Source organism: Muscardinus avellanarius (assembly GCF_963383645.1).
Source record: "Muscardinus avellanarius genome assembly, chromosome: 14".
NCBI lineage: Eukaryota > Metazoa > Chordata > Mammalia > Rodentia > Gliridae > Muscardinus > Muscardinus avellanarius.
The window spans coordinates 13673021-13687550 of NC_137800.1; the positions used below are offsets into that span (position 1 = coordinate 13673021).

Sequence of the window (14530 nt, forward strand, 5' to 3'; positions counted from 1 at the left end):
TAGAGCCGGGCTACAAGTAAGATGGTCTGCTTGGGTGGTTTGGCTGTTGCCAGGGTGGAAAGTTGAGGGAATTTCTGTACAAGTCCTCTTGTTTTCTTTCTCTCTTTTTTGTGGTGTTGGGAATTTGAATCAAAGTGTGTTCTACTTCTGAGCTACACCCCCAGCCCTATTTTATTTTTTATTTGGAAACAAGTTCTCACTAAGTTGCTGAGACTGACCTCGCTAAGCTGCTGAGGCTGACCCTGAGCCAGGATGTGTTAGCTTCCCGAGTACTAGGATTACAGGTGTGCACCAACATGCCCAGTTCCCTGTTTTCTCTTAAAACACAGGAAAGTTGCTATGATCTGAGTGTTACTGTTGTCCCCATATTTCATATGTTGAAATCACAACCTCTAATGTGATGGTATTAGGAGGTGAAGCCTTTGGGATGTGTGAGGTCATGAGGCAGAGCCCTCGGGAATGGGATCAGTGCTCTTATAAAAGAGGTCCAGAGAACTCCCGTGCCCCAGTGGGCACACCGTGAAAAGATGGTGGCCCATGACCCAGAAAGCAAGCCTTCACTAGATGCTGAATCTATAGTGTCTTTTTCTTGGGCTTTCCAACCTCCAGAACTGTGAGGAACAACTCTTTGTTATTTATATACCACCCAGTCTCTGGTATTTTGTTATAGCATCCTGAACACCCTAAGACGCAGCACAGTTATATTAGAACAAAGGAAGAGGAGACCATGCAGGGAGACTGAGGCAGGAGAAGGTGTGAGATGACCATCTTAAGACATGCGAGGCACGAGGGCAGGAACTTGGGATGATTCCAATCATCCTGGTTGTGTGTCTCTTGGTGACACTAGGCTGCTTGGGAGTGTGCACGGGGTAGGAGGGTGGCTCGGCTTTGCCAGGGTTCTTGGTCAGAGAGCTTGAGGAGGGACCTCACGGTCTCAGATGGTAAGGGACCACCGGAGGATAGCAGGAGCCCCAAGGTGTGAAGAGCATCCCTGTCCAGTGGGGGCCATGGGAGTGGTGGTGGGAAGGGGGCTGGTGAGCCAGATGTGAAATCACTGGTCATGGAAGGACAGGGTGGTAGGGGACGGTCCCACAGGAGAGTAGGGGTGGCAGACAAATGGCATGACTGTCACAGGAAGACGGATGGCACATTCTTGGTGAGGCCCCTCCACCTCTGTGGGCCTGGGGGTCGGTCATCATGAACTGCCCAGAGGCCCTCCTTTCACAATTAGTATGTTAAATGATCAGGTCACCACTCTTACCAGAGGCATCGATTTACTCAAGCTTATTTCTGTGAATTATTTAAAATGTTCTTAGAAGTTTATATTGAATGTGTTTCATGGCAGTGGAAGATTTTTCTAGATGGACTTTGCATTGTAAGATATGTTCCTTTTTCCTTTTTTTTTTTGAAATCTAAGGGCCATGAGTTAACGTAGACTTCCTAGGGTGAGCAAAGTATAGTTTATAATCAGTAAACAATGTTTTAGATTATTATTGACACCTCAAATTGTGCATCCATTCACCATAAATTAAAAAAAATACTGAGGGAAGATTCGGGTCAATCACATCAATTTGATATGCCTTGATTTTGGTTTTTAGTTATCAATACAAAATTAAAACTGATATGCCATTGTGAGAATTGGTATGAAGGTGATTAAAAAAATCCTAAAAATAAAAAAATCCCGAAGACTAAAATTCTGTATATTTAAAAGGAAAAGAGCATATGTGGTTAGAAAGTCTCTTCAAATGGGAAAGAATGAACCTTAAATTTTTAATTGTTAGAACCACAAAATTAAGACTAATCTGCCTTTTGAAGAATTAGAGAGGGAATTTAAATGTGGTTAAAAGCTGACAAAATATAAAATGATATTCAAAGCATCCAATTGATTTTTGTTCCCTGTCAGCTTTCAATGAATTTGCCATTCGTCAAATTGATTTTTGGTGGGTTGGCCTGCTTCCCCCAGAGAGGCCAGGGTGGCGGGGAGGGGAGGAGAAAGTCCAGAGGGGAAGACCAGGCTGTAACAGAGCGTGTGCCAGGACTTCCAGTGCAGGTTTTAGGTGCAGAGGACATGCAGAGCGTAGGGTAGGAGTCCAGGTCCCTGGTTTTGAGTGACACCTAAGAGGACTGGAGGGTGGGGAGAAGTGTCAGGATTGGTCCTGTCATCCTGGGGAAGCCAAGATACCACTTCCAACTACAGGTTCCTGGCCAGTGCTCCTGAGCTAGTGGTGCCCAGAGGTGAGAAGGTACCTGTGGTCCTGCTCTGCTGGGCTTCCTAGATGGAGCAGAGATGCTCCGGAGGCCACTTCTTGCTCATGGAGAGGAATCTGGGGACCCTTTTCTCTCTGGGACATGGGTGCAGAGATCAGAGTACATGGGTCTGGACTCTACTCAGAGCAGGGTGGCATGCAGTAGCAGTAATGTAGAGATGGGAGGGAGGAGCTTTCCAGCCAGGTGACACAATTTTTAAATTTAATTTTTATGGTATTGGAGATTGAACTCAGGGGTGCTCTACCTCTGAGCTACACCTCCAGCCCTATTTTATTTGAAACAGGCTCTCACTAAGTTGCTAAGGGCCTTGTTAAAGTGTTGAGGCTGGCCCTGAACCTGACACCTTCCTGTCTCAGCCTCTGAAGTACTGGGATTATAGAAGCATGCCACCACACCCAGCTGATGAGGTGACACATTTTTACACAAGCCCTTACTGCATATGTGCCATGGGTTGGAAACTCTGAGGCCCTACATTAGTCAGCCTTGTGTTGCTACAATGAAAAGCCCGAGGCACCTAACTTATAAAGAAGAAAGGTCTATTTTGCTCACAGTTTTGGAAGTTCAAAGTCCAAGCTCAGGCAGCCCCATTGGCTTGACTTCTGGTGAGTGTGTGTATGACGGTGCAGCGGGCATAGGAGCAAACAGTCACATTCTGAACCTGAGCAGAGAGAGGGTGGGACAAACTCAGGCTTTTTTACTACACACTCTTGAGAACTACCCTCCAGTTGAACATTCCCAGTGACCTAACGTGCTCCCACTAGGCTCTGCCTCCTAAAGGCTCTGCCACCTCTTAATAGCGCCACCCTGGGAACCAGACCTTTGCACATGGGCTTTAGGGGGACACCCAAGCCAAACTGAGCATTTTCATCTCCATTATCCTGTTCTGTGTTTAGTGTGGTCCTGTGTGTAGGCAGGGTGGGTATGGTGTCCCACTTTAAAGATGTGGTAAATAAATGAGACTCAAAGAGGTGACGTAACCTGTGTATACTTGTGCTGGTCATGGGCCAGCTCTGGCTCACCCTCCACCTCCCAAGCCCCTGCTGGGCCACGGTCCCCACTCTCAGCCAGCAGCCCCTGCTGGATGGAGAGAACCTGGGCAGTGGGGACGTTTTCATTTGTTTGCTGGACTCTAATTCCTTCTTCACTTAGAATGGATGCTCTGTTCATCAGTCCAGCGGGACTGGGCCCATGGCGGGAGCTCAGTATGTTCTGAAGTGCATCTGGGATGAGGTCCCACGTGCACTAGGCTGGGGTGATGTCTGGGGTGGCTGCAGCCCCACAGGAAAGGCTGGTCTCCATGATGGCAGCCCCTTGAGATCTCTTCTCTCTGCCCCTTCCTTTCCCTAACTGTCCTTCCTGCCTCCATCCAGTGCCGATAGAGCTTGTTTATTCTAAATCTCATCATTTGGAATAAGTTGACTGTCCTCCTCCTTCCTCTTGGAAATGCTTGCCTTGATCCATGGAACCAGTGTCTGTTGATTTTCTGCCAACTCAAAAGCCATTCCTCCTGGTCTCCCTTGGAGATTATCACCCCAGCTTTCTGTCCTGGCTCCTTTTCTTTATTTCCACCTTCCACCTAGATGACCTTGCTGAGTTATATGGCTTTAAAGAGCCTCTAATGTTATTTATGCATAGTTTGGGGTCTCTTTCTCCAGCCCTTTGTTGGTATGGTGTCCATCTCTTGGACAAAGGCTCCCTGGGCACTCTGCCTCATCACCATCTCGCCTTCATACTTCGTAGACCTCAGGCACTTCCCAAGCCCACACTGAACTCTCCATTTCATTCTGCTCCTCCTTCTTCCAATTTTTTCCTATTTTCTAAGAGGCTAGCCCCATCCTCCTGGGGCTTAGCCAGAATCCCAGGGCTTTTCCTGGAGTTCTAGCTCTCATCTGACTTGCAGTCTACCGCTCCTGAAGATAACCTAAGTTATCCGAGCCCCCACCACTTCCTCCTGCTACAGCAGCCTCTTACCGGTCTCCTTTGCCCACCTCTCCTGCTCCAAGCATGTGTTGTCTCTCTTCTGTCTGCAAATAAGCTCATGTGGCTCCCCTCCTTCATGTTATCCAATCACTTAGCATTTTAGAATAAAACCTAAAGTTCTTACTCTGCCCTGCAGGCCCCAGAGACCTCCCCTGACTGTCCCTCTAATTTCTTTTCCCTCTGACTTTTGCCTCCTTCTGGAAGCTCTTGCAACCCTACCTCCTCCCCTTTCTTTTTTGTTACTGATTATATATGAGGCTCCTTTACACGTGCTCTCAGGACCTTTGCATCCGCTCTCCCTTCTTTCTGGAATTCTCTTACATTGAATTTTGTGTGCATTTCACTCCTGTCTAGCATTTCATCTCAACTTGTTGGAGAGACTCTCCTTTTTCCCTTCTCATTCTCTTCTGATTTTTTTTAAATTTAATTCATTGCCCTTATCGTTATTTTATTTTCTCGGAACCAGTCTTCTTTTTGCTAGAATAGAAGCCCCTGGAGGGGAACGTTCTTGTTCACATTCACAGAAGCTTTCTAGGGCCTGGTGGTTGATGATATTTGTTGGCTGGTTGCTTTTGGATCAGCTGCTAACTGTAGGGTCAGGGTGCTGTCATGGAGCCTCAGGTGTGGCCAGGAGCCATGGTGTGTGTGTGCGCATGTGTGCGTGCATGTGTGTATGTGTTGCTGTGTGCACACATGCTGTTGCATTTGCAGGGTAGACTCTTCTGAATCTGCCGTGGTTGACCTCTGATCCTTGGTTCCAGAAACCTGGTGGGAGAGGGCACTTTCCTAGTCCTCCAGCCCCCCCGCCCAAATCTTATATCTGGTGGGTCGCCGGGAGACTCATCAAATGTTTCCACCTTGTAGCCCCAAACCCATAATTTTTCATGTGGATACATGAGACCAAGAAAGGAGTAGGGGGTTCCCTGGGGTCTTTTATAACTGGGAGAGGCAGACACAGATTTTAGGATCCAGGGTTCTCTGACTCTCCCCTTTAGTGGCAGAGCTGGAGAGCCTGGCCCAGGGCCCAGGAGGGCTCAGACACTGAAGCTGCAAATGGGGTTTGGGGGCAAGTGACCCGCTGGCAGCTCCCTGGAAGGGCAAGAAAGAAAGCTGAAACTCTGGCTCCCTGTAGGCTTGGGAGTATTCAGAATGGTGAGATTCTTGTTTTTCCTGCAGGCCTGTGACTGTGGCTGGGGAATGGGCCTCGGTGGGCTCATCCTCGCATTGAAGTATTGGTTCTTAAACTTTAGAGAGTGGCTTTGGAATCATGGGGAGCGTGTGAACCCATATACCTGGACGCTGGCCACAGAGCTCCTGGTTGGTGGGTCCAGCCTAGGGCCTGTGAGTCCCAGCTGCACCAAAGTTTGTGCACCTCTCTTGTAAATCACACCTCTCTCCAAGTACAAGGTCTACCACAGCTGGAAAGTGAGGTGGGCCCGGGGAGAAATATTTAAATTTCTACAGTGTGCCTTTCAAGATGCTAGAAAAATCAGAACTAATGGAAATATACTCGTTTAGGATAACTCAAGGTAGGCCCTGAAAAATTTAAAAAGCGAGTTGGGGAAATTAAAAAAATAATCCATTTTAAAAGAATTAAGGGTTGTAAAGAAATAATTAAATATGGGTACAGGTGATCCTATTAACAGGGCCCAAATTACATAGGCAAGCCGGGAGTGGTGGCGCACGCTTGTAATCCCTGTGCTGGGGAGGCGGAGACAGGAGGATCCTGCAGGTTCGAAGCCAGTCTCACTGGCTTAGGAGACCCTGTTTGCAAATAAAAATATAAAAATAGGTCTGGGAGTGTAGCCCGGAGGTAGAAGGGTTTCCAGGAACCCCAGTACCACCAAATTACATAGGCAATACTTGAGTTATGGACGTTTGGTTGAGCCCAAAATATTGAGTAACTGCAGAAATATTGAGTAACTTAGAGAGTGTCAGTTTGAAGGATGCTAACATGGCTGCTGGCTGAGGGGGTGACTGGGGACAGCCTGGTCCTGCAGATGGGCCACTGGTTTGGGGCAGCACCCCTGGAACAAGAGAGAGATGGGACTCTGTCGGCCAGGATGCTTGCAGGGGTGTGGAGTGTCTGGTGGTGATGCCTGGCTGGCCCCTCTGCAGCTGGCCGGGCCCCTCCCTCCCCACAACTGCCTGGCCCTCACAGAGTGAGGGGTAAAGAACCCCAGCTGTGTCCTCAGGGGCTGGGACAGGCAGGATACATTTATTGAGGTTTTGGAAAGTGCCAAGCCTTATTAAATCCCGCCTTCCCCTCTCTTGGGCAGCTGTTTACCATTGACACCTCTCCATCTCGGCTCTTCTCTGCAGGCTTGGAAGACCCACATGGGGGAGGGGCCGGGACAGGCGTTGGGCACAGGCCACCCCGGCTCAGCCAGGCCTGGCGTGCATTTCCAGCTCTGAGTCCTGTCAGGTCCTGTGTGGTCTCTGCTCTCTGCACAGGGAGGGGGTGGGGAAGCTGGAGGGGCCCAGGTTTCCAGAATCCTCATCCCCCCTATGCTCTCTGCATCTTTTAGCTTAGGGGCTGTGGCCTGCGGCAGCTGGCTGAGAGGAGGGTGGGGGTCCTGGTGGGTGAGGTTTGTGTTTAGAATCCTACAGTCCTTCCCTCTGCCCGGTGAGGACTTGCCTTCCAGATACGAGGGAGCGGCGCCTCATGGGGGTGGCTGGGGTGGAACGGCAGTGGGCGCTCTGGGAAGGGGGAGACAGTGCATGACATGTTCCCCATGGCTTGTGTGTACTTGGCATGTGCTGAGCCCTGTTCTGGCTGACGGGGCTTGAGACTGAGCCCGGGTGAGTGGGCAGCTTGCTTGGAGAGAGACCTGCAGAGCCGGGTCATTTGCTTCCGGTGAGATCAGAGGGGCATCTGCTCAGTAACCAGGCAGTTGCTGTGTACACCGCCACTTTTCTTGATTTTTTTTTTTTCTAGGAAATTTACCAAGTTCGGGCCCAGGGGTTTACATTTCCCACCCCCTAGCAAACGCTTTTGCTATTCAGGCTCCAAATGGAAGCCACCGAGGCTATAATTACCCTGGCATTAGCTCAGGAACATGCTGCTAGGAGCGGGAACCGAGCACCTGGGGAGCCTAGAAGCAGCCACAGGCTTAAATTAGCTGCTGTTCCGCTTGCAGTTGTTGCTTGATCCTCAGTGGAGTCCCTCCTTGCCTTTCCTCCACCTCGGCCCCAGGCCACTCCACTTTTCCCCACATCTGCCAGGTGCACGGGCCCCTCTCCTGAAGGCAGGGTCCCGTGAGAGCCTTTGTGATGACAGTCATCCCTGTGTCCTTGTGGGGCGTGGGAAGGCCGGGCTCCGTAGCAGCTCGCAGCACTGCCTGGGAGGCCGAACGCCCAGCGCGGCCCTGGCCTGGCTCCTGCCTGGCTCTCCAGCCCCCTTGCTTGTCGCTTCCTTGCTGGGTGTCTCTTTCCACTCGCGTTCCCCTCTGCGGTCCCTCTGCCGGGCACCTTTTCTACTCCCTTCGCTGATCTGACTCATGTGTCTTTGACCTGCCCCCAGCTCGGGGCAGAGCGGCTCTGCCTGCGCCCTGACTTCTTCAGTGCAGTACTTAGCACTACTGTTGGCATCAGCTTCTCTGTCTGCAGCTGAGCCTCAGGCAGGGCTGCAGACCCAGTGGCTGTGGAAGTGTCTCACACATAGTAGGCTCTCCAGAAAAGGTATGTTCATTACTTGATTAGGAAAACAAACCTTGATTCCTTTTCTGCCCCAATTTTCTCCTAATCCCCCCCCCCCTTGTTTTGTTTTTTGTTTTGGTGGTACTGGGGATGGAACCCAGGGGCCTTCTACCTCCGGGCTACACTCCCAGACTTATTTTATATTTGGAAACAGGGTCTCTTAAGCCAGCTGAGTCTGGCTTTGAACCTGCACCATCCTCCTTTCTCAGCCTCACAAGCGCGGGGATTACAAGTGTGTGCCACCACGCTGGCTAATTCCCTTATTTTTTTAAGGATGATGTTTTTAGAGGAGTTTCGGGTTCACAGCAAAACTGGGGGGAAGGTCTGGCGCTTCCTCATGCCCCCCTGCCCCACACACGCGTAGCCTGTCTTCCACTACGGACATCGGAGCGGTGCGTCTGTTACAGCTGAGGCTCCGACAGCCACGGCGCTGTTGCCACCGCAGCCCTTAGTTGAGAGCAGGCTTTGCTCTTGGTACGGTACATCCTCTGGTTTGGACAAATGCACGATCGCACACGTCTACCTTTATAGCATCAAGAGGAGCCATTTCACTGCCCTGAAAATGCTGTGCTCCACCTCTGCGTCCCTTCCTCTCCCCCAGCCCTCAGTAGCTGCCGATCTTTTTCCTGTCTCCATTGTTCTCCCTTTTTCAAACTGTCATATCTGGGATTATACTTCTTTCATGTGTGGCTCCTCCGTGTCATTTCCTGGCTCAATGGTACATTTCCTTTTATCACTGAACGATGATCTATTGTCTGGGTGTGCCCGTTGCCCCTTTACTTTTACAGCAAAGAGTGGGAACTTTCTCTTTTCCGCCTCTGCGGGGCTGCTGTTGGCTAGCAAGGTGCTGTGTTGTCTGTCTCTGCCCGTCATCCCCAGCTTTCGCTTCCCAGCTACTTCTGGCCCGGTGTTCATACTTGGCTACATGTGGTCCTGTCTTGACCGCTTGGTGGCTGCTCAGGGTCCTTAGTCCTTCCTTAATAATACTGGTAACTTTTGGGAGAATTTGCCATAAATCTGACATTGTTCTAAGGGTGTCTGTTCCTTCAACACTGGTCAGCACCCTTGCATCAAACGTGATACCCTGAATGGATGTAGCCGGAAGCTTAACCTACAAAGTACCTGCCCTCATGGAGCTTGTATTTGATATAAAAAGTGTAGGTGAGTACATCACATGGCAGGCGGTGAAGAGTGCTTTGGCGGGGATAGACCAGAGTAGGGTGAACTGAAGTATGAGAGTTGTTATGGCTTGCAGGGTGCTCAGGAAGGACTTACACATAAGATAACATTTGAGCAGAAACTTAAACCCAATGAGGAAAGCTGTTGTGTAGTCTTGGGGTAGGAGGAGGACAGAGCCTTCCAGACCAGGGAGCAGCAAGTGCCCAAGGCCCACAGTTGGCACGTGGGGTATTGGAGTAGAGTTAGCAGGGGAAGCAGTGGTTGCTTTGGGTTTTAGGAATGATATCTGTCTGCCCGAGGTTCTAGAAGGTTCTCTCCAGCCACCATGATGAGGAATTTGCTGGGGTTGGGCATGGGGGAAGGAGGCAGTGCAGGGGGCTGGGAAAGAGGCTTCCACCAGGCATAGAGCGATGGCAGCGTGGACCAAGGCTGCAGCAGTGGTGTCGGCAAGAGTGGTGAGCAGGGATGTATTTTGAAGGTAGAGCCTCTGAGTTTTCCTGGAGATGTGTGATGGGAGATGAGTCAAGGGCCTGCAGAGAGCTTCAGCTTGGGCTGCTGAAGGGTGCAGCTGTTTGCCACCCGCCCAGGGGTTCAGCTGGGTGGAGGGCAGCCTTTGGGGATCCAGGTTTGAGATGTGGGTGTTTTCAGGTAGTTGTTGAGTAGGAGTTGGACAGATAAGTCTGGGGTTCAGGGCAGAAGTCTGGTTTGGGGAAGCGAAAGCTTTTTGATGGTGTTTAAAGTTAAGAGAGAGGAGGGCTGAGCACTGGGGAGGGAAGGTGGGAACCAGCAAATCTGGCTGGGTGGGGAGTACGGGGAGATGGCTGGCATGATCCAGGCTGCTGTAGCTAGGGACTGTAAGGCCTGAGGCTTCCTGGCCACTGATGACAGAGGTGGCCACAGATGCCAGAATCACGTTGGTCCAAGAGGAAATGGGAGCCGAGTGAGAGATAGTGGTTTTGCTTTAAAGGGGAGCAGAAAAATGGGTGCTAGCTTAAGGGGATTTATGATCATGAGGAATCTTTTTTTTTAATTAAAATGGGCAGTGGAATAGCCAAGTGGGTAGACAAGGCAAAGTCTTGACGAGAGAGAGAGAGAGAGAGAGAGAGAGAGAGAGAGAGAGAGAGAGAGAACAATGAGCTGTCTCATCCATGCTCACAACGGCCCTGTGCAGTAGGCGCTTTTTTAAAATTCATTTTTATTGGTGCATTGTAATCATATATCACATTGGAATACAAGACTTGAGAGGATATACAAACACACATCATCCAATTAGCCCTCATCCAACCCCCATCCTATTCCCTCCCCCTCCCTTGGTCCCATGCTTCTTTGGTGATTAACTTTGATCCATATGTTTATGTACCTCCTGCTTTTTAAAGAGGCTCCATCCTCCCCTATTCCATACCCTCTGATTGGTCACCTTAATTGCTTCACTATAGGGCCCTTTCTATAGTTCGACCACTTCCTGTTGCCCCTTTCCTCCTAGTTATTGCTGATTAGGGGAAGCATCTGGTTTTAATTTTCTGCGATATTTCTCTGTGCATGGGTAGGCGCTATTTTGCAGACATGGAAACTGAGGCAAAGGTGGGTTCAGTTACTTGCCCTGGGTCGCACAGCTAGTGAGAAGCGGGGCCTGGAGTTGAAGGCTGGTGGCTCAGCTCTCGAAGGCTCGATCCTGGCCCCTGTGCCATTCTGCATCTTGGTTTCTTAGCTAAAAAAAAAATCAGCCCTTCTAGAGCAGGGCTCTTCTACCACGTTTATATGCAACACAGCACTCCGCAGAGGACTGTGCAGAGGGCGATTTGATAGAGCTTTAATGACCAAGCAATCAGAACACTAGGAACAAATGCTCAGTCAACAGGCCCCCCAGGGGCCGGAGTGCAGCCTCCTCCCAAGTCCTCCCCACCCTCTTGCAGGGCCATGCATGGAGGGAGGGGCTCAGGAAAGGCCTTGAAGTATTGCAGGTGGGTGGAGAGTGGATGAAAGGTCTCTGCTGTCTCAAGGGGCTGACCGAGCTCCTACTGTGGCTTGCTGCCAGTGCACCTGGGACCCTGGGCAGGCCTTTGCCCACCAGGTCTGCATTTTTCTTGTCTGTAAATAAAGAAGTTGGGCTGGATGGTCTTCCATCTGGCTCTCACCATTTTGGGAGGACACAGACAGCCTGGACCCTGCCCCTTCCCTCTGCCCATCCTCAGCCAGAAGAGGTGGTCTGAAGGTGGTAACTGGCTGGGGAGGACCAGCTGGTCCCTGTGCCATAGGCAGTGACCACAGAGGGAATCTAGCAATTCCTGGGAATACTGCTTTGTAGCCAAGGTGTTTTTCTGTGTGGGCACTGGTTGGGGTGTTAATGTCAGGGTCACAGTACATCTACCTTGTGGTTGGTGATGAGCTCAGCCCTTTAGGGTCCTAGGGTTCCCAGCTCAGTGCTTCCTCTTTATGTGGCAATAGCAGTTCCCCTCCCCACTCTGGACACAAAGCAGATGTCTGAAATGTCTAGGGGCAGGTGTGGTGGTGCACGCCTGTCATCCCGGAGGCTGAGACAGGAGGATCGCAGATTCCAAGCCAGCCTCAGCAACCTAGTGAGATCCTGTTTCAAAACTAAAAAATAAAATAGGGCTGGGGGTATAGTTCAGAGGCCGAATACCCCTGGTTTCAACCCCTAGTATAATCACACACACACACACAAAAGAATGAAATATCCAGGGACAGCTTCTATGGGGGCGAGGAGGGTGCTTGTGTTTGTGTCCTTGCTTGTCCCCTGGCTGCTCGAGACTCCATGATAAGCACTGCTCCCCTCTGAATGCCCACAGCACCCTTCCCTGTAGCCCCCTGCCCAGTGTGCTGCAGGGTGGGGGGCTTGGGGATGCCCCCGTTGTACGACCTTGACAATTGCATTATTTCCTGCCTTGTGAGCAGGGCCAGGCACACCTGGATGCTGCCTTTTAGGCTTGTGATGAGTCTGAGAGAAAACTTCGGATTAATACTCATCCAAACAGCTCAGCACAGTTGCCGCATACCCTGCGCCTGGCACTGTCCCTTTGGGTCTGGTATTAACCCTTTAATTCTCCTCACAGCCTCAGAGGCAGGTCCTGTCTCACAGAGATGGAAACTTGAGGCAGAGAGTGGGGACACGAAGGACGATGGTCTGGGGCGTCTGTGTCCTCCGTGCGGGCCTCTGACCTGCACACTCTTCCTCCTCCAGGGACCGGGGCAGACCCGGCGGTCAGCGTCAAGAGCAACCACTGCCTGGATGCCGCCAAGGCCTGCAACCTGAATGACAACTGCAAGAAGCTGCGCTCCTCCTACATCTCCATCTGCAACCGCGAGATTTCGCCCACCGAGCGCTGCAACCGCCGCAAGTGCCACAAGGCCCTGCGCCAGTTCTTCGACCGGGTGCCCAGCGAGTACACCTACCGCATGCTCTTCTGCTCCTGCCAGGACCAGGCGTGTGCCGAGCGCCGCCGGCAGACCATCCTGCCCAGCTGCTCTTACGAGGACAAGGAGAAGCCCAACTGCCTGGACCTCCGCAGCCTGTGCCGGATCGACCACCTGTGCCGGTAAGAGCGCGGTCTCGGCCTTGGGGTGTCGGCTGCAGGCTGCTCGCGTTGAGAGCCCATGCTGTTCTCTCTCTGCAGTCCCCGGGGTCCCCTGGATTATGACCCCAAGTCCAGCAGAAGGTGTCAAGAAAGTTAGAAACAACGTGGACATGTGCAACAGCAGCTGTTATCCATCCATTCATCTGTCCATCTATGAATTCGTTAATTCATTTCATTTAGTCATCTGTCCATTTCTGAAATAATCGACTAATTAGTTAATCCACCCATCACCCACTTATTCATTCACTCAACACGGGTGTTTTGTTTGCCTACTCTGTGCCTGGCTTCATGCTAAGTACCACGAGGGAAGCCAAGATCAGCCAACCAAGGAACTTATGCTCTAAAAAATCATAGACTCCTAGTGTCTTGGAAGGAGGGACCTTCAAAAGATTTGCTTCCACTTCTAAAGGAAGCCTCTGCCTATTGTCCCAGCAGAGGAAGGGGCTCTCGTAGACCAAGAGCCAGCTCCTTGCAGACCGCAGTCTGAACCAGGCTGGTAGTTGGGTAGAGGATGGGTTCTGGAGCCTGATGGTATTGGGTTTGAATTCTAACTTGGCCATTTATTAGCTCTTGTGACTTTGAGCAAGTTTAAAAGACTTCCTCAGCCTCCATCTTCTCCCCTGTGAAGCAAGAATAAAAATATCCATGTCACAGGGTTATTGTGATCGTTAGATTACAGTGTCCAAAGCTTAGCACACAACATATAGTGAATGCTTAATCAGTATAGCCTAATTATTAGCAAGTGGTTTTTTTTGTTGTTATAGTGACTTGAAATTTGCCTCTTTATAATTCTATGTTGTCCTCGTTTGCTGAGTATTACTCGAGCCCCTCTTGGGTGCAGCACTTGGTTCTGCGGCCTGTTCATACAGAGGTGGACATGGTGACCGCAAGGAGACAGGCAAGGAGAGAAGTGGTCCTAATTTAGATGGATGAAACTGAGAGGAGGGAGCTCAGGGAGGAACATCAGCCACAGCCTTGGGCAGGGGCTTCCAGCGAAGCTTGGGAAATGAGATGAAGACAAAATCCCAGGAAGAAGTCATCCAGAGGATGCTGGAGGGAGAGAGCCTGGGCTTAAGGGAGCTGCAGGGGGTGTGTGCATGTGGAGTGGGCCCCATGGGGAAGCTTCTGGAGAAATGGGGATTGACAGAGTTGCAGGTGTTCATAGATTGTCTGCTATGTTCTGGACACTGTGATAAAATCTTCACATCTCATTTAATCCTACTATAAAGCTATGAGGTCGGTGCTGCTATCATCTTTATCTATCAGGTGAGGATACAGACAAAGTAGCTTGCCCAAGGTCGCGTGGTACTCACATCTCAGAACTGAGATTCCTGTAATGCTGTTTTCTTGTCACTAGTGACATACTTCCTTGGACTGAGAGAGTGGCTGTAGGGATGGAGAAGAGTGGATTGTTTCAGAGAAGCATGGTGGGTAGATTTGATGGGACTGGTGGTTGGCTGAAAGCCCCCTGGAGATGAGAACCATTTCTGTTCTGTTCCCTGCACCGGAGCCTGGTGCACAGTGAGCACTCTGTGTTACTTGAGTGGAGGAATGGATGGCAATGGCCACATTTCCCAGTTGGGTGACTCTGGGGTGACAGAGCCATTCATTGGGGATGGTGTTGGACATGCAGTGAATGAGGTGCCTGGGGGATGGTTGCTGTTTCCATGGCAACATTTGGGGGTATTAGAATTCTTGGGTCTAGAGTTCAGTAATGAGGCTAGAGAGAAGGGATAGGCTTGGGCATCTTATTGGTGACTAAAGCCACAGTGGTGGGTGGTGTCCTAGCATAGGGAGGCTTGGAGGAGGTC

The 14530-nt window shown here is 50.8% G+C and overlaps 1 protein-coding gene across 1 annotated transcript in view; it reads left to right on the top strand.

The window, feature by feature from the left end:
• GFRA2 (GDNF family receptor alpha 2) overlaps positions 1–14530 on the top strand; it is a gene marked incomplete at both ends in the record, with an annotated part of 83822 nt that overhangs the window by 22634 nt on the left and 46658 nt on the right. The window contains one exon of the mRNA XM_080710574.1: positions 12326–12680. Within this exon, the coding sequence (XP_080566700.1) occupies positions 12326–12680 (355 nt within the window). The remainder of the gene's footprint in view (positions 1–12325; positions 12681–14530) is intronic.